The sequence below is a fragment of the Procambarus clarkii genome, chromosome 71 (assembly GCF_040958095.1).
Source record: "Procambarus clarkii isolate CNS0578487 chromosome 71, FALCON_Pclarkii_2.0, whole genome shotgun sequence".
Lineage (NCBI taxonomy): Eukaryota > Metazoa > Arthropoda > Malacostraca > Decapoda > Cambaridae > Procambarus > Procambarus clarkii.
The window spans coordinates 11,073,459-11,097,878 of NC_091220.1; the positions used below are offsets into that span (position 1 = coordinate 11,073,459).

Consider the following 24,420-nt stretch of genomic DNA (forward strand, 5'->3'; position numbering starts at 1 on the left):
ATGTACAACACTCCCCAATAGGAAGAAAACCCGCTGGGTTGTTCATCCTGTCACTTGTACCCAGACACAGCTGGGACTTGCTTAACTGTCTCCAGTGAACAGCTCGAGAACCGAAAAATTAGAAAATAGGGGCATTCGAAAACCGAGATTCCACTGTAGTATGTTTTATTGAAACACGATAAAGATCACTGGTTTTCCCAAAACAAAAAGCGGTGGGTTTTCTGAGGAAGAGAAAACGTATATCGGGGAGCTGAGTCTAACCGCCCAAGCTGCGCGCGCAATGAGCCGAGGCTATATAAGCTCTGCCTGCAGACGGGCTGGTGCCGTTCTCGCAAGCAAGCAGCTGCTCACTTACAAAACGGAACCTTCAAAGTGCTAAGCCTGCAGATAGGTAAGAAATATTAACATGAATTGTAATTAGTGTAAATTCAAATAATGCAACTTTCAATTACTAACTATAGATGTAACTATTAATTGTAATTGATTTAATACTATCATTATAATGATTATTCATTATAATTATTCTTTAATACTTTTATTGTTATGCATTAGTCACGAATTATTTATCATTCACCCTAATTAGCTATTTGATTCATTAAAAATAATGGCTTATCATTATACTATTTATTATTGTTATATTTATTATATGATAATTTATTATTAATTTATTTTTTATTATTATTTAATTTATTATTTACTATTATAAAATAAACAAGTCCCCAATCTGAGTGCGTTTTCTTCCAACCTCAGAAAATGCTAATATAATTTATTGAAAAAAAAACGATAATGATGATACTGGTAATATTTATTAGGGAAAAGTACATACTGTACATACAAAATTTGTTACAAGAATAATGTTGTATTTCTGCATGAAGTATTTCTTTGTGTCTGATGCCATGTTCGCTTAGTAGCAATTAAACAGGTGGCAAATGGGCATATGAAATAATGGCCCTTCACTTATGTATTTTAGTGTGATAGGCCCTGAATGTGGGAAGATTATTTGGTGAAAAAGTTGTAATACATTTATTATTATATGACAGGACTAGTCAGTTAGGTTTGGTTAAAGGAGTGTTATTACACACAGAAATCACAATAGCGTGATATATCAAATGAACAAATCCACAAGGGCCGTGATGAGGGTTCGAACCTACATCCGGTACGATCCCAGTGCTTACCATAACTAAGATGTGTCTGGGATCATCCTGGATGTAGGTTCGAACCCTCATCACGGCCCTTGAGGATTTGTTCAAAGAGTGTTAGTGTTTGATAGTTTATACACAGTAGTATGTTTCCTCAAATTTGTGAACGGTGTGCGATTGCATCCTTGCCAGATGTAAGAGCACTTTATGTTTCTAGTTTTGTAGTTACAATGTGACAATAATTTGTTGGTGTATTGTAAAGCTGTTATATGTATACTTAGAACTGCATGGTGGCAATTTAATATTGTATTAAGAGGATAAGTAAATGGTTACTGTATGATCAGGTGATCAAACAGGCAACGAGCCACATGGCTAGGTGAAGAGCTCTCTCTCTCTCTTCTGCCACAACCGTAGACTTGGTCGGACGTTGGCTGGATATCCACTCCTCTTACTTCTTAAGTTATAATTAAGTACCCCATGTCACCCTTCGGTTCTAAGTGTAATTTTGGCTGTGGTTCTCTGATCAATACTTAAGTTCCATGTACAGTAATCAGATGCATTCTGATATAATTATACAGTACTAATTTAGGTAGTAAATTGTCAATTAAGAAAACATCGAAAAGATCGAGATGGTAAAGTTTTGTGTGCGTTGGGTGATATAACTTTTTATTAATTTTAAATATTAATAAACAAATATTTGCAATTGCAAGTTGCATGGAATTGTTGCAACTGCAGTTGCCAGTAATTTGCAACTGAAGTTGCTGGAATTTTTTGTAGTTTTGCAGTTGCTAGAAGTTTGCAACTGTATTTCGCTGCCTATGGTGTGCATGTGCAGGGATACATAAGTGACAATACCTATACTTGTACACCGATTCTACATAAGTAGGGGCACATGCACCCGCACGTAGTAGTACGTAAATAAAGCATAGTACAAGGTTAGAGAGTTCAGCCCAGGATTATAAATGGTGTACTTAATAATAACTAATGATGCATGTCGCCTATGGAGAGGTAATCCTAAATAATTAACAATACTGATTACCAATAATTACCCACTTACATGTGTCTAACATTACATTGCATGTGTAAATAATGAGACAAGCTACATGCATACAGAAACATTGAAAGAGTATGCATGATGAAAGTGTAGACATGCGTACAAAAATTCAGATTAAAAAAAAGTCACTGCAAGCATATAAGAGTTCAACATAATAAAGTTGCACCGGGTTATGGGGGGGGGGGTTCCAGCAAAGCACCCCAACCTGGGAAAAGGTAGCAAAGCCTTGATAAGGACAATAGGCTTCCTGTCACTAACACTGGGCAACCATTTGGAAATTAGTTAAACAGGAATCACAGTGTATAATAAACCTGTACCTTAATCTCCATAACTTTACTATTCTAATTGTCTCCAGGAACGTGCACTCTGCACTATCACATTACCTTTTTCAAATAATGTTTAATTAACTATCTGTAATCAATGTACCCAGAAGAAATTACTTATACTGGTCACTATTCTTAGTTATGGTAGTTACTAATGTTAATGTTAAATCTGTTGCGAGTAGATTATGCCAATAATATACTCGCTCCAAGCTTATTAACTTTAATGAAAATAGCACAATGAGTATATTATGTAAATGATATACTCGTTCCAAATCCATACCATCACCTCATTTTCCCCAATTATATAAAACATGTTTAAACCCATAATCCATTATGTGTCTAAACATTGATGCATGTAATGGACAATGAGAAATTACGCACTTAAATTTGCCTTTAATTAGTTGTTCCAGAGAATTTCTTCAAAAGGTCAGATGTAACACAAACCAGGAGCAAGGGTTTCAAGAGCCAGTGTGGCCTGTAAATTGTTTCAACAGATTAACGCGCACGTTTCTGATATACGTAAATGATCTCCCAGAGAGAGAATAGACTCGTTCCTCTCAATATTTACTGATGATGCTAAAATTATGAGGAGGAGGATTAAGACCAACGATAATAGCAAGAGGCTATGACTTAGACAAATTGAAGGAATGGTCCAACAAATGGCTACTAAAATTCAACCCAAATAAATGTAAGGTAATGAAACTATGTGGAAGGAACAGGAGGCCAGACACAGGGTACCGAATGGGAGACAAAGTCCTCCACAAAACAGAGAGAAAGATCTGAGAGTTGATATCATGCCAAACCTGTGGCAAACCTCTTTGCCACCTGTGGCAGACCAGCCACTAGTGGTTGGCAAGGCATGTGTGGAATACAGAATGAAACAATATACTTCCACTTCTGAATGGGAATGCAATTCATCAGATTTACATTCCTAGAGTTACTATAGTGTTATCCAGTCACATCATCCAGTTCCCTCCCTGGATAAAAACACCCCTAGTAGCTTAAATGTCATTGCCAATTTACTATCAAATGGGGAAAGCATGATTTTCCACATACAGTATTGATACATTTATACATGTTGGTACTGTTTTCAATAATGTATGTCAATAGAGCACATATACTGTATTTCAATTCATCATTTATTTTTTTTTTTGAGATATATACAAGTTGTTACATTCTTGTACAGCCACTAGTACATGTAGCGTTTCGGGCAGGTCCCTGGAATACGATCCCCACCGCGAAGAATCGTTGTTACAAACAAGTACACATTTTACTGTTGCGTTAAACAGAGGCTACAGTTAAGGATTTGCGCCCAGCAAATCCTCCCCGGCCAGGATACGAACCCATGACAAAGCGCTCGCGGAACGCCAGGCGAGTGTCTTACCACTACACCACGGAGACTGCTAAATAATTCCTAATCATAATTATTACCTTAATCTATTATGATAATCTATAAATATAAATTCATCCTTAATCTATAAATGATAATTCCTAATCATAATTAATACCTTAATCTATTAACCCTTAAACTGCTCCTGTCACCCTCAAGCAATAGATTGGTGACTATCCTGTCACCTGTGGACGACTTAAAGTGCCTCATAATATTCAAAGTTCCTAAATATTGTATGTGGACGTCATTGCACACTAGAGACCTCTTGTAACCTTTAACCATATTGGAAACAAATCAAGTAAGACTTAGTTACCCTCCTGGGCATTATTAACAAACTCAGCACCATGTCAGGTAGGTGCGTTGCCATCCATTTACTGATACCTATGCTTGGAATCAGTCACCATGAAAAATGTCAACAACTTTTATAAACTAGGAAGATATTTTTAATAAGGTGAAATCTATTATAAATAGTTTACTTGCAACTTAAATTATCAGAATTTAAAGTTCTTAATGTTTCTTTGACTCAGTATGGCCAAACTATAATGATTAAAAAAATGTTCCAACATTATAAATAAATGTTTTATGATATAAATAGGATTAAAAAAAATTAGTTTTTTTTTGTATGCCACCTAAAAATAGATGCAGAAGTTAAGAGTTAATAATACATATTTTAAGTATCTAACTTCCCATTACATTATTATAAAAGTTGCTGGATATTTTCTTGCAAAAAACAGAGCTCACATTATGTAATCCAAATCATGGAAGTTCTCCCATGGTATCACCAAACTGTCCACATGGGTACAGCATTTATATACATCCTGTGCTCATTCATACTGGGCCTAACTCTTCAAAATTTAATTGAAGGTAAGTCACCAGTTCTCCACACTCTTCTCATTCTTGGCGATATAACTATATCTTCTAAATATAGTAAAACTCACTCCATCATAAAACTTCACAGGTCAATGTCACTTTATGAGAGTTTGTGTACTATAGCCAAATGTCATCCCGATGACATTGTGTCATCGGGATGACATTTAGCTGAAAAGCATACACTGTGTGCCACACAGTGTATGCTTTTCTACTACAAAATGTCAGATTTTGGATAATGCACTTAATTAAAACCTAATAATTAAACTTAAAATGCATGTTATTAGTCGTTTACTTGATATTTATGCTGAAATAATGCAACAATGCAGAGACATTTCTAGTAAAATGAAAATACATGACAAATGTCATTTAATGTCACACATACTCTCGTAAATTTTGACAGGTATGTAATAAATATAAAACACACAACTCAAAGACAAGTATATAACACGACATGTGTCTTGTAGCAGCCACATTGGAGTTAATGTAGCAACTACTTAAATTATCCCCAAACAATCTCACATTCTAAGAAATTCTATTGCAAACAATTAAAGGTGACCATTTATCTCACATGACATCCACAAATCCATTTACCACTAATGACATCTGTAATTAAATTCAACAATACATCCTACCCAACTCCACCAGAAGCATGTAATTAGCATCCTTGTCTCAACCTATCACAGCACCAATGTACCCATTTCAACCTTACAAATGCTGTGACCAAACTACGGGTATATTAACTCCTGAACTGCACATATGTTAAATGTGACTCCCCTGTGGTATGCACAAAAATATTTCTTAAAAAAAAAAAAAACACTAGCATTGAATGTAATGAAACTCCATTTTCTGAGTGAGAACCTGAGGCTCCCTGAAGCTATACCGGGCTGATGTGTATATACTAGACCATGGCAACTGTCAATTGATGGAGTTCTATACATTCTGGGGACCAGAGCCAGAACCTGGCTCCCTCAGAGGCACGAGGAGCAAGGATCTATAGACAACCCCATGTAGTTGGAAGCAGTCTATATCTGCCCTCTACCAAGTCAGGCTCCCAGAAAGGTAGGAATCCTAAAACAAACTACAGTTCATTAGAAATTGCAAACCGAAAGCCGAATGAGCAAGTAGAATTCCCCAATCAGAAAACAAGCAAACAAGCATGACGTTGCCTCAGACGCCGCGGTGCTGTCTGCGCTGCCCCCCCCCCTCCTGTGTCGGCTACCCAACCCAAGTTCAGAGGCTAGATAACTAAAATGCAAATAAATGCCGACCAGGAGGGAGGGAAGACCTCGCCCAGAAAATGGAATTTCATTACATTCAATGCTGGTTTTCTGTGGAGAGTCCCTTCGGCTCCCCGGAGCTGCCTAACCAAAGATAAAGGAAGAGAGGAACTTACTCAGGAGGCAGCCGCCACTCGCTCCTCAACCTCGAAGTCGAGACAACTGGCTGCAACCTGCTACACACACACCCAAGAAGGGCCAAAACATGATGCACCCCTGCGGAACCAACCAAGCATCAACAACCCAAGGACCCCTCGGGAAAGCAGCAGTCTAATTTTTTGCCACAAATGAAGGAGACGCCTGCAATTTTTTTTTTTTTTTTTTTTTCTTGAGATGTATACAAGAGTTGTTACATTCTTGTACAGCCACTAGTACGCGTAGCGTTTCGGGCAGGTCCCTTGAATACGATCCCCTGCCGTGAAGAATCGTTTTTTCATCCAAGTACACATTTTACTGTTGCGTTAAACAGAGGCTACAGTTAAGGAATTGCACCCAGTAAATGGCCCCTCCTCCCCGGCCAGGATACGAACCCATGACATAGCGCTCGCGGAACGCCAGGCGAGTGTCTTACCACTACACCACGGAGACTGTAAATGAGCAAAACAACCACTGGGACTGAAAGAGCAGAAACCCCTGCACCAGAGGAGAGCATAAAGCTCCCCAACCTGACCCCTAGAGGCCAATGCCAACAAAAAAAAAAGACTTGGAAAAACAGTCCTGAACTGAAGGGGCCACTACAAACTGAGGAGAGAGAAAAGAGAGCACCCGGTCCAAAGACCAGGACGGCTCAGGCGACACATGAGCAGGTTGGAGGTCAAACAATGCCAGAGAGAGCTTGCGGAACGGAGCAGAAGTGACATCCACCCCAAACGCAAGCTTAACATTTTCGCGTTTTGGGCGATTAAGCATCACGCCACCCCTAGGTGGTCTGGGCACTCCCAATGAGCGCCCGGTAACATTGAAATGTGTATACTTTTTACACTGTCGTCACCTCAATTTTTGTCCTAGGTGTTTGATTTTGGCATCAATGTGTTCACAATATGAGTATATGCATATAAAGTCTAAAATCCCAGCATACCATCCACAACAAACCAAGTAATATGCCACACATAGACTTAATGGATGCAATGATAGACTCCACAGAAAGACTAAAGAACCGGGACTCTGCCGTTTTTAGTGCAAACAGCCTCCATAACCCTGTGAACGTTTTCACATGTTCTTTTCCTAGAAACGTTCAGACTCATGCTAGGTCTCTTCCACTCTCATATGGCCCCAGGTCATACTCCAGGACAGGCTCCCTTCAGTATACTCCGCGTCCTCAAACACCAGAATGTTTTAACTGTGGCAAACCAGGCCACCGTAAGGCAGAGTGCACATCAACCAACACTCGTTATCAACAGCATGCCAGACATAACAATGCAGGCCAATCTAACAATCACAACCGTTCTTATTGCACATATCACCGCAGACCTGGACACGACACGTCAGATTGCCGAGCTGCTCGTGCACCATTCTGCACTTACCACCAGCTCCCTGGTTATGACACTGCTGACTGTAGAGCTTGCCGCAGTACTAACCCCCAAGCTAACCACACTAGCCCTACTCCTCCTTCCCATAAGCAACTGCATGCTGCAACAACTAATCAGTGCCGACTGAGCCCTACACATTGTCCTGCAAACCGACTTACTGCTCATGTTAGGTATGCGACAATTGAGTCACGACACAGATCGACACCGTGAATCGCGTATGACAAACGGCACCATGATCTTCAAGGATAATGCAGACCAGACCTATGCTTCCCAATCGGGGCAAGGCATAGCAGCCTTCGTAAGCAGAATGACGTAGGAAAGTGAGACGATCTCCCTGAATACTCAGTGCCTACCCATAACAGGTTTAATATATTAGCAGAGGAGGATACCATACACCGCCTACACACTGACAGTACTCACATTCATGTGCTCCAAACACCACGTCGACCGCATCAGTCTCGTAATAACGTGCCTAACAAGGACACAGAAGGTCCTCTGATTTCAGCCACTCTGAAGGGTCGATAAGTTAAAATTTTCCTAGACACAGAAGCTAGAGTCAACATCATCAAACAAGCCGCCTTGCTGGACGTACACAATGGACTCGACATACGCCAGCCATCTGTTTCCAACCTTGGTGGACTTACTGGAGGGATGACTCTGGCGTTAGGTGAAGCTGACACAGAGTTAATGGTCAATGACAGATCACTCGCCATGCCATGTTTAATAGTGGGTGATGTTCGGTTCCTAGGAGACATCTTACTAAAGCTAAACACTATGAGAGACTACCAAATTACTATCAATACTTACCATTGGGAAACAAATATTGGTGACACAGTAGTACCTCTTTGTAGTGTGTACACCATGGGACATGAGTTCACCAACCATAGGGACTATATCAGTTACATACAAGCCAGAGGAGACCAGGATACACATTACCAGTCACGCCCAAACAAACCCATCACTCAGTCACTTATTGACGCCAGTCCAGCGCACAATCACGCAGACTCACAGGTTGGTAAGATCAATGAATCTTTGCAAGGGGCTCCAGCGATTGTTCATTTCCTTGCTTGCCTAGAGTCCAACATCAATCAAGTCAGAGGCATCCTATACCATGACACAGTCCTACATTCTCACGCACTAACGAAGGTTATTGTCAAAATTCCTGGTATACCTGACCTAGATCACGTAATAACAGACAGTGACACATGTCAAATAAAGGGCACCTACATAGAACCTTCCTTACATCAGATACAGAACAACACTACTACTGTTTATGTTGCCAACGTCACCAATACCAACATTCACCTCGCATCAGGTGCACACATTGTAGACTTGACCCATTATTCATTACTGGTGAGAGTAGTGGATGAGGCCTCTACTGATCAAATAGTACATGCACTCTTTCACACGACAAATCGAAATCAGTTAGCGGTCTCACCTGAGCATCTTAAGTTCCACTGACTTCCCTAACACCCAAGCTCAGTTACTGACCATCCTCAACAAGCATCGCAACGTTGTTGCTTTGACAGGTGAACAACTTAGACTGACACACCTCATTATTCACAAGATTCTTCTTGAACCTGGTACTCGACCGATTTATGTACCTGCATACAGATTGTCCCATTCTCAACAAGATGTTATTGACGAGATGTTACACGAAGGTGTTATTGAAGAAAGTACCTCTCCATAGAATGCTCCATTGATCTTAGTACCCAAGAAGGATGGCTCTTGGCATCCCGTCGTCGATTTCAGAAAACTTAACCAAGTTACGATACCTGATAGATTTCCACTTCCCGTGCTCACCGACTTATTGCAGAACATAGGTCAGAATAAGGTTTTTTCCACACTTGATCTATTGCAAGGATTTTGGCAGGTACTGCTTGACCCAGAAAGCCGAGAACTGACAGTGTTTTCAGTCCCTAATGGCCATTACCAGTACACCCGCATGCCTCTTGGCTTACGCAGCAGCCCTATTACTTTCTCTAGGCTTATGACAAACTTGTTCTGACAAATGATAGGAAATACCCTCATGGTTTACCTTGATGACATCATCATGTCCAAGGATATGCCATCCCACCTTCAAAGTTTAGAACAAGTCCTTCAGAAACTAACTAAAGTCAATCTGAAAATCAAACTTAGCAAATGTGCCTTCATGAAAAAAATAAAGAGATAAAGTTTCTAGGCCATAACATCACCTCACAAGGCATCACCACTCTAGACTCCAAGAGAGAAGCTGTCAAGAACTATCCTGTTCCTCATAATGTTGAAGCTGTACAAAAGTTCATAGGCCTTGCAGGGTTCTATCGCCATTTCATTGCTAATTACTCAAGTGATTGCATATCCCCTCACTCACCTCCTTAAGAAAGATGTTCCATTTGTTTGGACTGCTGATCAGAAGAAAGCGTTTCAAACACTTAAAGAGGCTTTGATATCTGCTCCCATTCTCAAATTCCCAGACTTCTCCAAACCGTTTGTTTTAGTCACCGACGCCAGTAATGTTGGGTTAGGAGCCGTACCATCACAAACTAGCGACAGAAAAGAACATGCCATTGCATATGCAAGCAGAGTCCTCTCCAAAGCACGAAAGAATTACTCAACAGCAGAATGCCAAGCTTTAGCTGTAGTGTGGGCTCTCAAACCTTTCAGAGATATCATCTATAACTACCCTGTCCATGTACTGACGGACCACCAAGCCATCATTCTTCAGGGACAAGAACCCAATAGGCAAGTTTGCCCATTGGTCACTCATAATACAAGAGTTCCTACCCACGTTTGGATACTTACCTGGCAAACATAATGTACATGCCGATGCCCTTTCCCGTTACGTCGCTCCTGTTCACGTTGAATACCCTTCATTAAACTTGCAAGATGTAAAATTAGCACAACAACAAGACCCAATATGGGCACCGATCATAAGCTTTCTAATGAACCCGACCACAACTCTTACCGTCAAGCCTCCCGTACTGCTCAAGGAACTAGTACTCTTAGATCACGCGCTCCACCACAAGGTTATACTAGGATCTCCTGCCAAACTGATACATCAACTCGTTATTCCTGCGTCGATAGTTCCTACCGTATTAAAACTTGTTCATGACGCCCCACACAGTGCACATCCTGGCAAGGACCACACCATAAAGCAGGTTTGTCTTAAGTACTTCTGGACCAAAATAGCAAAACAGATTGAACGTCATGTGGATCAATGTCTAACCTGCCTAGCTCACAGAGGCCATGTTGCTGGCTCGAACCCGATTCAGACTTACCCTACGACTGCTGCTTCGGGCTGCTTCTTGGGGGTGGAGGCCTGGTCGAGGATCGGGCCGCAGGGACACTAAAGCCCCGAAATCGTCTCAAGATAACCTCAAGATAACGACTAATGCACCTCGGGACCATGTTTCTATGGACTTGCTAACGAATTTTGCTGAAACTTCCAGAGGTAATAAACATCTCCTAGTTATTGTATATAACTTTTCTGGATAATGTGAACTGGTTCCAATTCCAAACAAAACTGTAGAAACTATAGTTAGTGCATTTCAAGATCATATAATTTGCAGGTATGGTCCACCTAGGGTTATACTCTCGGACAATGGCCTGGAATTCAACAATTCTGTTCTGGAACAACTGGCTAAACTGTACAACATCAAAAAGTGTAATGTAATGCCTTATCAACCGGCTAGCAATGGCCTCGCTGAAAGGCCTAATAAAGTACTTGACACACTCAAGAGTAACAGTCAATCGGGACAGTCACAAATGGGATGAACTTATGCCAATCGTCCAAAGCTCGATCAACTCCTCTGTCAGCTCCTCCATAAGACACACACCTCACTTTGTGCTTTTTTGGGACAGACGTGAAATTCCCTAATGCTCTCATATCCAACAAGCTTGTGACCACAGCATCGCCTAAAAATGCCATAATATATATGTTCATGCTATTATTTAACAATGATAGTATTACAGAAAACCCCTGACTGTGATAAAAATGACCAGGGTTCTGATAATAGCAGGATTGTTGTGATAATTAGGGCTGTAGTGGGAGGAGTAATCTTGGTGAGGAGGGAGGTAGCATTGTCTGCTGACTCTGTGTGACCACCTTGTACTGTCTGGACTCACTATACCAGCTTAGTTGTTCACTATGGTAACAAAACATGCAGATACTTATATATAACATCTGTATATAGTGAATAAAACCATAAACAGTATGGTGGGAGAATGTTGGCGAGTCAGGTGAGGTGAGGGAGGGAGGGAGAGCCAGTGGTGTGCTGCCACTGACTGCCACTACAACTCAGCATACAAGGTAGCCAGAGTGGGAGGTCTGGGGTTCCCCCTTCCCCCTCCCAGGGAAGTGGGGGGGGGGGGAGCTGCGCAGAGAGCGGTGCGGCAGGTGTGGTGACATGTGGAAAGGAGACAAGATGCAACATAATATATTGGCAACAACCCATGCACAGAGTAGCTCCTCAATCAGTTGCAAGCTGCCCTGCAACTGCCTCGCTACCGAGTCATAAATATATTCACGTTTATTGAATTTTACAAATAGTATTGTATTTACGATAACTGCTCTTGTATTGCACATTTATTGTGGAGTGGATGCTCATCGAGCATATGGTAATCACTCATTTATTGTTGTTAGAAGTTCAATGGTTCCTAGTATGGCTGCTTCGCATGTTCAGACATTGGCTGGTGATGTGCCAGACAAGATCTTCATCTTTTAACTAAGACCCTAGAAGGAAAGCGAGGGACTCAAGATTTTTTTTTTCAAGATGGGTGATGGTTACTGGAGGCCTGAAAAACCAAATGTGAACCCTGTGTGTGTGTGGGCGTTTTGAAGCTTACAATATACCCACGAACACTAAAAGGCGTCATGCACACCACAAGTCAAGCACTGTAAGGTGCTTTGTGCAGTGCAGGAGTTAAATAATCGTTAGAAAACACCATAATCTTTGAATGTTGTCACCCAAAATCATATATGTTACACTCTAATACAAGAGCTCTAAAACAAGATGACTTTAACAAATGATAGATCCTAAATACAAACTGATAACACAAGACAAGTCTCTAATGCATGCAAGACAAGGAAGGCCTCTAATGCAAGTATATTATAAAAGACAGGTCTAACAAGCTAATTAAAAAACACACAATCTTGAGGAATGCCCAAAATACTGAGCATAATTAGTGGCTTTTTGAAAAATTCAACTACCTACTTTAATAACAATAATCACATAGTTTGGAATTTATACAACTAAAATATTATCATCAAGCCTAAACTAAACCTCTACCACAAGACCACAGATATTTGCATCTAAAGAAAAAATTAAAAATAATATGCACAAGAGTTAAATATAGTTATCTGCTTGATGTGACCACAATTCTGCTTATTAAAAAACACTCCTCAAGGTATATAAAATGCAAGTAGTGCATCAAAAAACTAATAGTGACAAATACTGTATTCAAATAAGGTGATGTGATCACAGCCACATAATGTAAGTGTAGGCTACTGCTGCCAAATGACACCACCACTGCTGTCATGCATATGCAGTAAGTATGCAGTATACAGTAAATAAGAATATATGATTCCCCTTCAGTATTAATGACAAAAATTATGAGGCATTTTTGTACAGAAGCACTGTACAAGTCACTGAATAAGGAAGCCTACAACTTATCCTTTCATCTGTATACAATATGAATGATGAACAACATACAGAGTAAAAGTATTATACCTTTAGAATTTACAAGAATTCAATAATATACTTGGGGTAGTACTCTTCCTTGTCATACTTAACAAAGACAGTTGGAGCATTTATATTGTCCACAGTTGTGTCATAGAGTGCATTGGTGTTGGGGTTAACTGGTGGACGAGTGAGTGTAGGAGACCCTTTGACCGTAGTGCCAATGATAACGTCTGCCAATATAAGTGAGTACTGACCATAGGCATCTGGGCTACAATGACGACGGGCAACTGCAGCACTGAAAGTGGAAACAAAATGCTGAATAATTAAAAAAAAAAAAAGTTTAATGTAATGAAACATCATTTTCTGGGCAAAGCCTCGGAGGCTCCCTGAAGCTATCCAAACTGGTATGTGCTATATTAGTGTAGAGTCATCAGTCACTTGGAATTCCTATGCCTACCGGGAACCAGAGCCACAACCTGATCCCCTCACAAGAGGCACAGGGAAGCAATTGCGTACGACCACTTTACATTTACAATATGTCATATTCCGCCATCGACCAGGGTGGGCATCCAGAAAGATAGGCGAGCTAATACAAACAACTAGCCAGTAAAATGCGACCTACAGCCAGAAAGAGCAAAGAAAGTCCTACTAAAATTAAAGTATCAGAAAGTAACTAAAACTGGCAACCTTGCCCCAACTAGTACTCCTGCTCGTTAGCACATCTCCCCCCCCCACCCACCCAAAGGGGGAGGAGGAGCTGCTCAGGCGAGTCGGCTACTTGCCACCTCAGTTCTAGTCCTGATGTAAAGCCCAAAAACCGCTGACCAGGGGAAGGAAGGGTGTCAGAGAGCTTCTGGGGCTTCGCCCAGAATATAGCGTTTCATTACATTCAGCATTGGTTTTCTGGGGAGCCCCCATCGGCTCCCTGAAGCTACCTACCCACCAAGAAAACAAACAGAGACTTACCTAGGAAGCAGCAGCACCGCAGGTCTCAAGATGAAGAAGAGACCGACGGCAGCAACTGACGTCCCAAAGCCACACAAGGCCGGAGAGGGCCCAAAACTTTCACGAGAGATCTGGTGGCCAGGAACCTGTTTGTCCTCCAAACCCATGTGCCCGGATTGCATCCCAGGACATGTTCCCAAACACTGCGGTGAGCACCGAGTACTTCCGTGCATCATGGGCACAAGGGTAGACTGCAGACTGGCTGGACTTGATGACACTGTGGACAACCTGAGACACACACGAGCCCTGGAACAGGGAACCAGGGGAAACCGGATCCACCCAAAGATCACCACCTAACACAGAACCAGTGGCCTGAAGGTAGTGGCCTGAAGGTAGCAGCATAAAGCCACCGCCGGACACAACACATGATGGTCCCCGGCCTAACCAACCAAGCATCCACCACCAAAGGACCCCTTCAGAAGTGAGCTGTCTCATTCATCGCCAGAAATGGAGAAGGCAGCCGAACAAACCGACTTAACAATCACTGACTGAAAGGGCCACGACAAGACGAGGAGAAGAAAGAACCCAATCCAAATACCAGGAAGGCTGAGGCAGCGCACGAGCAGGCCGGAGATGACAAATGCACATGAAACTTGCGGAACGGAGCGGAATTAACATCCAACCCAAATGCAATGCCAGAAATTTCCAACACCCAAAAACTAACCCCTAGCACAAAAGCAAGATAAATGCTTTTGTTAGGAAATTAAAATTATGTACTAACAATATTAATTTCTTTTGCGAAAGTGCCAAAAGTTTCCCATTATCGATGGTGGGCTATCGAGTCACCCACCATGGCTCACGCGGTGACGATTTCTTTATCTAATTCTTATTAAAACCAGCCAGAATTTGCTTTTATTTGCATTTGTTATTTAGATTGGGAAATTAATTAAATTCAACAACAATTAAAGTGTACTTCCATCCCAAGGTGAATTTCCATATCTGTAATATGTTGATTCACAGCCAAAATAATACACACAGAGGTGTAAACTTATTATTATTCCAGAACACAAGAGGTGGATACTCAACAGTGCCCACACACTAAAAGATCTCGAAGAGTATAACCAAGTATGAATATCACCAGACCTCACAAATGAGCAGCAAAAAAAAATGAGCGCGCTAAGAGGCAAACAGAAGGAGTTAAGAAACACAGACCAATACAAAAATGCAAAGTTAAAGATCAGGAGAGGGCAGGTAATGAAGATAGTAGATGGAGAGGACATAGTTAGTTCTACCTGGCTGGGTGAAGGACTATGTATCTCACACGACAAACAGGTTCAAAATCAAAGCAACAATGTACAGAATAGTAATGTTCTAATTACAGGAAAATCTTTCAGCCCACCAGGAACATCAAGAGTTTATATTGTTTCTTCACAAATGCCAGAAGCTTATATTACTTATCTTATATACTGTATATACAAAATCTTACTTATACATGCATACAAACACAAAATATAGAATGGAATATCAAGAATATTTACCTATTGGAGAAATAGTTGCCTTTCCCAAAGTCTTGGTTAGTAGTTGTACCTTGGCGCCAGTCTATGTTTTCTTTACATATTTTGTCAATCTTAGACGAGTCAGTTCCATGAAACACCTCCTGCATATTCAATTGGTTTTCATCATAACTGCCAAAAAGATAGAAATGCAAATTAAGACATTACCTAATCCTTATTTGATACTAGTTTATATATATAATAAACAATACACCACGTAATAATTTCAGCCAATGTAATTCATTTTTATAATCAAGGAACATGATATTTGAAACCTTTTTTTCCATATTGCTAACATACCTTGCTAAGTGCCACCACAACCAAAATCAAATGTACCAATATATTCTACCAACCCTCTATTTTATTGGGACATATTACCTGATCAAGATTGTAATGACTCTTAAGTCAAAAATCCCCTTTTCCTAAATATTACACTACCTAGCAGCCTAAACTGGAAAGCTCAATGATATGTATATTATGAGACATCCTCTCATACATACCAACCAACCAGTACATACAAGACTTCCAGCTGCTTCTTTCTTATTTAGTATGAAGCTGTAGATGTTGAAATAAAAAGGAAGATCAAAGATGGTGACAATGACTCGAGTCATTATGACAAAAGACTATCTCCTAAATTTAAGTTATCCACTTCTAATTGGATTTAACTTAAAATATACATGAAAGTATTCTTCTTACATCTTGGGTTTTGTCTAATATGCCAGTGTTTTTATTCACCATTTCTCTTGTTAGGGTGATGTTATGGGCTTCTCTCATGTAACTTTTATTGGCACCTGATTGAAGATGACAGATCAAACACCTCATGAGCTTAGTCAACGTCATACCAAGTCGCATACTTGGTCTTACTTAGATTGAGATTACATTCTTTGTGGGGGCAGGAATTCGAAGAAGTGTTTGACTTGCAACAATGATTGAACCAGGGATGCCAGATTGGACTACTAGTATAGCCCAATTGGGTTACCAATTAGGATAATTGTATTCAATTAAAAAGGCAGCTATGTATGTCGCTACTTACTACTTTTTCAGCAACAGTTAAAATAAGCTGGGCTGTTTATTCTGAAAAGCGAATCAATCGGAAAAAAATATTTGGCAAAGAAATAAACATTCATTACCTTCGAGACAAGAAATCCTTTTTATTTTCTAACTGTTGCCACAAATATGGATTCTGTAGTCGCTGAATTTTCTGTACACTGGCAGTGGGAAGTGTGAGTCGCAAGAGGCCCATAACTTTCTGGTATTCAGTGGTAGTGGGATCCAGGGCCACCAAGACGTGGGTCTGACTTGCTGCCATTGCTTGCCAGTGAGAGGGAAGACAATTCTGATTTGAGTCAGGTGTTGATTTTTTCTGGCGAGTGTCTAGGGATGGACGTCTGCGTATTTCCCTTATCTTCTTTGTTTGAAGGTTAGTCTGAGTCATTTCTTTAAAGTTCAAGCAATATTGAAATTTTGAATTACATGTGCTAATTACCATTGATGACAAAGGATCTGACAAAAACTGCTTTTCAATATCATCATTTGTGGTGCTGCAAATAAATTCCAGTTTTCTCAGACTATCAACCTGGCCATAACGAATCCATTTGCCTTGTTCGTCGTGAAAATACCAATTGTATACAGTAGATTTTGGACTCTTAGACTCTCCTGCAGATCGGGTTGAGATTCTCCGAATTTTAAGCTTATTTGATTCTGAAGAAACTTTACAAGACATGTCCTTGAAATCGGCTGCCCATGACCCAGTACCGAAAATGTTTAAGAGTTCTGTAGCATATGATCCACCTTTGATGGGATCAAAGGGAGGAATTTGGACATTATCCTTTGAAACATCTTGGTAAGCAGTTTCTAATACTTTAGACTGAAATATGCGGAAATTGTACCATTTACTCCCTTTTTCAAACTGCCAATGGAAGAGACTTTTTGCATGAAGATACCTGCATCCTTTGATAGCGTTATGACACTTATCATCTAGAGCATACACACATATCTCAGGTATTTGTACATCACCACAAACATCAGTGGACTTAACAGTAAGTTTCTTTCTCTCTGTTTTCTTATCCTCAACATCAGGCCTCTCTTTTCTATACTTTCTCTGACCTTTACTTTTAAGTGTATCACTTTTTTCTGAACAGTCCGAATCACTTTCACTGTCTGAGGAAGACTCTTCATCACTATCATCAGTTTTGCTGTTGCTATCATCTGAAAGTGTAGTGTTTTCTTTTCCCAGTGATACAGATGAAGTCCAGTTAATATCCTTTTTGTGCAGAGATTGTGAAAGGGTTAACAAAATGTCACGTTTGGTCTCATTTGTGGAGATGCCATAACGCTTGAACAATCTCTTACAATGGGCAGTGGATAAGTCATGACTAAATGAACACTTAGGAAATGAACAATTTCCAACAGTCTTTAAATAATCTTTACATAAATGTAATCGACTACATCCTTCATTCTTTGTGCATCCTTTCTTTGTATTGTAGAAGTTACATATTTCAGGGGTAAAACTTGCTTTGCAGACTTTTTGAATTACGTTGTATAACTTACGTTGGTCAATCAAATTCAAATAAAACTCTGAAAGTATAGAACTGTTGTGACCAGTATCCAACTGATGACCATACTGACAATTAACACCTGCTTCACAAAATCCTATTATATAGAACTTGCACATATGAAGATTGTGACAAGCATCACGATTAACACAGCCTTTTGGAGATGTGTATTGTGAACACAAGCTGACTTGAGGAAGAAGTTCAATTTCTGTATCATCCTCAACATTCTTGCATGAAAATATTTTCTTATGTGCCTCTACCAACTGAATAACTACTTCCACATTTTTGTTAACTTGTTTACTAAGGCTTTTGGCTGTACTCCGATGTCCATTAAAGGTAGATAGAATTTTTGCCAGATTTTCAGGACATAGTTTGGATGGTGTACTTTTCTTAGGGTTACCTTGCATGTGCAGATTCTTCTTCTGGCCAGACCCATTTCCTGCTGTTTGATCCCTGAATAAATTATTTTTGGGGAAAAAGTTTTCAGAATATTGATCAGAGTCTAGGACTAAATCCATTAAAGGAGGAGCACTTGGGTTAATTCTCTCATATTGTCTAACTGATTCGTCATATGAGGGTGGAGGGGTTTGATTATACTGTTCCCTTCTGTCATTTCCACTGTGGTTATGAAAAGGAGCGTGACCATGTTGGAATGCTTGATAATCTTGGCAATTTGCTTTTCGATCATCTGAAGGTGTTTGATTTTTATTCTTTGAAGGTTCCAATTGCCAGTCCTGTGAAGCAAGGCAGGAATTCCTGGAGCTCTGATCGTATAGGGGACTTGGGCCCTGATTGTGTGAAGGATGGTAGGGAGGACTTGGGCCCTGATTATGTGAAGGATGGTAGGGAGGATATTGACCCTGATTATGTGAAGGATGACTTGGGCCCTGATTATGTGAAGGATGGTAGGGAGGATATTGACCCTGATTATGTGAAGGATGACTTGGGCCCTGATTATGTGAAGGATGGTAGGGAGGATATTGACCCTGATTATGTGAAGGATGACTTGGGCCCTGATTATGTGAAGGATGGTAGGGAGGATATTGACCCTGATTATGTGAAGGATGACTTGGGCCCTGGTTATAGGGAGGACTTGGACCCTGGTTATGTGAAGGACGGTAGGAAGGACTTGGGCCCTGATTGTGTGAAGGATGGTAGGGAGGACGTGGACCCTGGTTATGTGAAGGATAACTTGGGCCCTGATTGTGTGAAGGATTGTAGGGAGGACTTGGGCCCTGATTATGTGAAGGATGGTAGGGAGGACTTGGGCCCTGGTTATGTGAAGGATGACTTGGGCCCTGATTGTGTGAAGGATTGTAGGGAGGACTTGGACCCTGGTTATGTGAAGGATAACTTGGGCCCTGATTGTGTGAAGGATTGTAGGGAGGACATTGACCCTGATTATGTGAAGGATGGTAGGGAAGATATGGACCTTGATTGTTTTGATCTCTGCCCCAGGGTTGCCTATGGTTTTGATTTCCATAACTTTGACTCTGCACTGGTTGTTGCAAGACTTCACAGTGGCGACTTCCTCTTCTAGGTCCTCGATGTGATTGTCTCTGACTGTTTCTTGGAAACTGTTCATCATCTCCATGATACAAGTTCATCATCGATTGGCTGCCTCTTTTATTCTGAAAAGGATACGATTGAATAGTTTTTATTAACAAATACAAATTATTGTACAGTACAGTACGTTACATTTTCATTATTATATTTTCCTCATATATGAAAATAAAAACCCGCATTGAATGTAATAAAACTCCTCTTTCTGGAAGAGTCCCAGTAGCTCACTGAAGCTTTCTCACCAAGATGACTCCCCACTAATGGGTCACATCAGTCGCAGGGTCCTGTTGGACCTTCTGGAGACCAGAGGTTGAATATGGCCCCTTTTGCAGAGATGCAAAGAGCAGAGGACTATCATCACTCGCTGGGAAAGCATCCAGAATGTCAGTGAAGCTTTTCAGACAAATGCAAGGTTCATAGAATATCAGGTAACATGAAGCATTGAAATAGCCAAACAACCCTGCAAATGATTAATTCAAAACAACTGGTTCACTAAAAATTTGCTCGAACCCGTTCGTACCGATGGCCACCATCAGGCAGCCCATGGCTCCAAAGTTAACCTGGAACTCATGCATAATGAACTGACGAACTTGGTAGGAAGGGAGGGAGTCAAGAGCCACAAAAGCTCTTCCAGAAAGAGGTGTTTCATTGCATTCAGTTCTTTCTGGGAGGAGCCCCTTGTGACTCCCTGAAGCTAATTAACCACAGAGAAAAAGATCTACAAGGGACTTACAAGGGAGAAGGAGAGATACCAGGCACTAGGTCAAAGCAGTGACTTTCCCAGCCCAGTGCAACACAAGACTGACTGGGACCAGAAACACTGACCAAATACTGGGCTCCCAAATCCCTGTTAAACCTCCAAAATCCTCCCCTTAAGCCCAAATATGAGCCCATGACATGTTGCAGAAAACTGCAGCCAAAATGGCATACATATTTACATTATATTTACGATGACATTGCAGACAACCTGAGAAATATGAGTCTTGGAACAGAGGACCAACGAAGCAGGGTCAATCAACAAAGTGTCCACCTAGGCAGAACCAGTGGCATGCAGATTTCAGTGGAATGCTGCCACTGGACAACAAATGATACATCCTAGGTCGGACCAGCCAAGTTTCAATCTTCAAAGAAACCCTCCAGAAACTAGTTATCATTTTTTGCCAAAAAGGAAAGGGGGCCGGTGGCTGAGCGGACAGCACGCTGGACGCATGATCCAGTGGTCCCGGGTTCGATCCCAGGCGTCAGTAAGAAACGATGGGCAGAGTTTCTTTCACCCTGTTGCTCTGTTACCTAGCAGTAAATAGGTACCTGGGAGTTAGTCACCTGTCACGGGCTGCTTCTTAGGGGTGGAGGCCTGGTCGAGGACCGGGCCGCGGGGACACTAAAGCCCCGAAATCATCTCAAGATAACTTCAGAAAGGGAAGGCTGCAAATTAACAAATTGGCCACCAGTGCCAAAAGAATAGAACCCCCACCTCTGAGGAAGTGCATAAACCTACTGAACCCTGCAGCCAGAGGCAGAAGCCAACAAAATCCCCACCCTAAGAAAAACATCCCAGGCCAAAAGGACAACCATAAACTGAGAAAGAAACAGTTATACTAAAATACTGTTGTCACATAATTCCCTTGCATATCCTGGAAAACTGCCTCTTCACTCTCACCTTTGTTGTTGATAGCCTCCTCAAAATACTACTCCATCTCAAGCAGAACTACATTAATCATAAATCATCCGTTCTGAAGCACAAGCCAAGTTCAAAAGCCTGTCTAGACAATACTCCCAGGGTACACCCCTACCTCTTGTTGCACGTGTAATTACCTAAGTGTAGTTACAGGATGAGAGCTACACTCGTGGTGTCCCGTCTTCCCAGCACTCTGTCATATAACGCTTTGAAACTACTGACGGTCTTGGCCTCCACCACCTTCTCCCCTAACTTGTTCCAACCGTCTACCACTCTGTTTGCGAAAGTGAATTTTCTCATATTTCTTCGGCATCTGTGTTTAGCTAGTTTAAATCTATGACCTCTTGTTCGTAAAGTTCCAGGTCTCAGGAAATCTTCCCTATCGATTTTATCAATTCCTGTTACTATTTTGTATGTAGTGATCATATCACCTCTTTTTCTTCTGTCTTCTAGTTTTGGCATATTTAATGCCTCTAACCTCTCCTCGTAGCTCTAGCCCTTCAGTTCTGGGAGCCACTTAGTAGCATGTCTTTGCACTTTTTCCAGTTTGTTGATGTGCTTCTTAACACTTTCGCTAATTGGTGACAACAGTGTCGTCACCAATATTCTTACTAACTACGCTGGTGTGCGGCGCTCGGGAGTCACGAGAAAAAATATTTGTATAAAATCCATTATTATCCGATCAACTTGGGAATAGTTTACAAATGTTTGCCATGAAATTTACGTTTTCTCTAATAGCCAAACAGCTTATTAAAGAGAACGTTGTGGCAGTGAATCATCGTGGTAAAACAATTGTATTATTGACACGATGAGTATAATCGACCTAGTTTTTATATATGTTGCCGGTCGAACGAATCCTTATGTGACCTTTAATACTTATGTTCTTATAGAACATTCTATTGCGAACACATTGGTACAAAAATGAAATACATACATCGACAAATATCATCAGGACAGTGAATTTAATATACACTTTTCAAAGCGAGTTTCGCCGATATGCCGCCGCGGGTAACACTTCGGCCACTTCCCACACTGTTTTGGGTGGGCTACGACATTGAATCTATATTTATATGCATATGTCCGTGTAGAGAATTTTATTGCGATTCCAATGATACCACAATTAGTGATGTAGGACAACTGTAAGCTTCGCAACCATTAAGAGAGTGGAAACATTTTGTTGCTGTTTGGCGCTCTCGGCGAGTGATCTGAATAGTTTCTTATTTGGTGTTGATAGTCCTTATCCTTTGGCGGCATTTTATAGGGATGTTCTTATAGACAATTTTATTGCGAACACAGTGATACCAAATTTAAATACGTGGGCCTTCAATTATTGTCAGGACAGTCAAAAGAGTGTACACTTTTTCGGTCTTACCGCGTAGGCGCGCGAACCGCCGAAAGCATCTAGGGTATGATTTTTTTCTGAACGCGGAGAGCGCGAAAGTGTTAAGATATGGGCACCACACAACTGCTGCATATTCTAGCTCTGGCCTAACAAAAGTCGTGAACAATTTCTTTAGTATATCGCCATCCATGTACAGTATTTAAAAGCAATTCTGAAGTTAGAAAGCGTGGCATAGGCTCCTCGCACAATATTCTTTATGTGGTCCTCAGGTGATGGTTTTCTATCTAGAACCACCCCTAGATCTCTTTCTTTATCAGAATTCTTTAAAGATTTCTCACATAATATATAGGTTGTGTGGGGTCTATGTTCTCCTATTCCACATTCCATAACATGGCATTTATTAGCATTAAATTCCATTTGCTAAGTGGTGCTCCATATACTTTTTTTGTCCAGGTCATCTTGAAGGGCATGACAATCATCTAAGTTTCTTATCCTTCCTATTATCTTAGCATCATCAGCAAGCATATTCATATAATTCTGTATACCAACTGGTAGATCATTTATGTACACAATAAACATCACTGGTGCAAGAACTGAACCCTGTGGTACTCCACTTGTGACATTTCTGCAGTCCGATACATTGCCTCTGATTACTGCCCTCATTTTTCTATCAGTCAGAAAATTTTTCATCCATGTTAAAAGCTTACCTGTCACCCCTCCAATATTTTCCAGTTTCCAGAACAACCTCTTATGTGGAACTCTGTTAAAAGCCTTTTTTAGGTCCAGATAAATGCAGTCAACCCAACCATCTCTTTCCTGTAATATCTCTGTGGCTCGATCATAGAAACTGAGTAAATTCGATACACAGGATCTTCCAGATCGAAAACCATACTGTCTGTCTGATATTATATCATTTCTCTCCAGGTGTTCTACCCATTTAGTTTTGATTAGTTTTCCAATACTTTCACTATTACACTTGTGAATGATACAGGTCTATAATTGAGTGGGTCTTCCCTGCTGCCACTTTTGTAGATTGGAATTATGTTAGCCTGTTTCCACACGTCTGCTACAATTCCTGTACACAGAGATGCCTGAAAGATCAGGTGAAGTGGAATGCTGAGCTCAGATGCACATTCTCTCAGAACCCATGGTGAAACTCCATTTGGGCCAGCTGCTTTGTTCTTACTGAGCTCCTTTAGCATATTTTCCACTTCATCTCTAGACACCCCTATCCGCTCTATGTTGTTCTCTGGAATTCTTATTGTGTCTGGTTCACTGAAGATTTAATTTTGTACAAACACACTTTGGAACTTTTCATTTAATGTTTCACACATTTCCTTTTCATTTTCTGTGAATCTGTTTCCCATTTTCAACCTCTGGATATTATCCTTTACCTGCAATTTGTTGTTTATGAATTTGTAGAATAGGCCCGATTCTGTTTTACATTTATCCGCTATCCCTTTTTCAAAATTTCTTTCTGCCTCTCTCCTTACTGCCGTATAGTTATTTCTCGCAACTTTGTATCGCTGGTATGTTTGG

At 40.8% G+C, this 24,420-nt stretch overlaps 1 protein-coding gene across 5 annotated transcripts in view; it reads right to left on the reverse strand.

Annotated features, from left to right (window-relative positions):
* Positions 1-787: 787 nt before the first annotated feature.
* LOC123745524 (protein mono-ADP-ribosyltransferase PARP12) overlaps positions 788-24,420 on the reverse strand; it is a 41,770-nt gene continuing 18,137 nt past the window's right edge. For all 5 annotated transcript variants that reach the window (XM_069311983.1, XM_069311984.1, XM_045726118.2 and 2 more), the window contains 3 exons: positions 16,874-19,929; positions 15,729-15,875; positions 788-13,540 (listed from right to left, as the gene is read on the reverse strand). In XM_069311983.1, the coding sequence (XP_069168084.1) occupies positions 13,303-13,540; positions 15,729-15,875; positions 16,874-19,929 (3,441 nt within the window). In that variant the 3' untranslated portion in view covers positions 788-13,302. The remainder of the gene's footprint in view (positions 13,541-15,728; positions 15,876-16,873; positions 19,930-24,420) is intronic.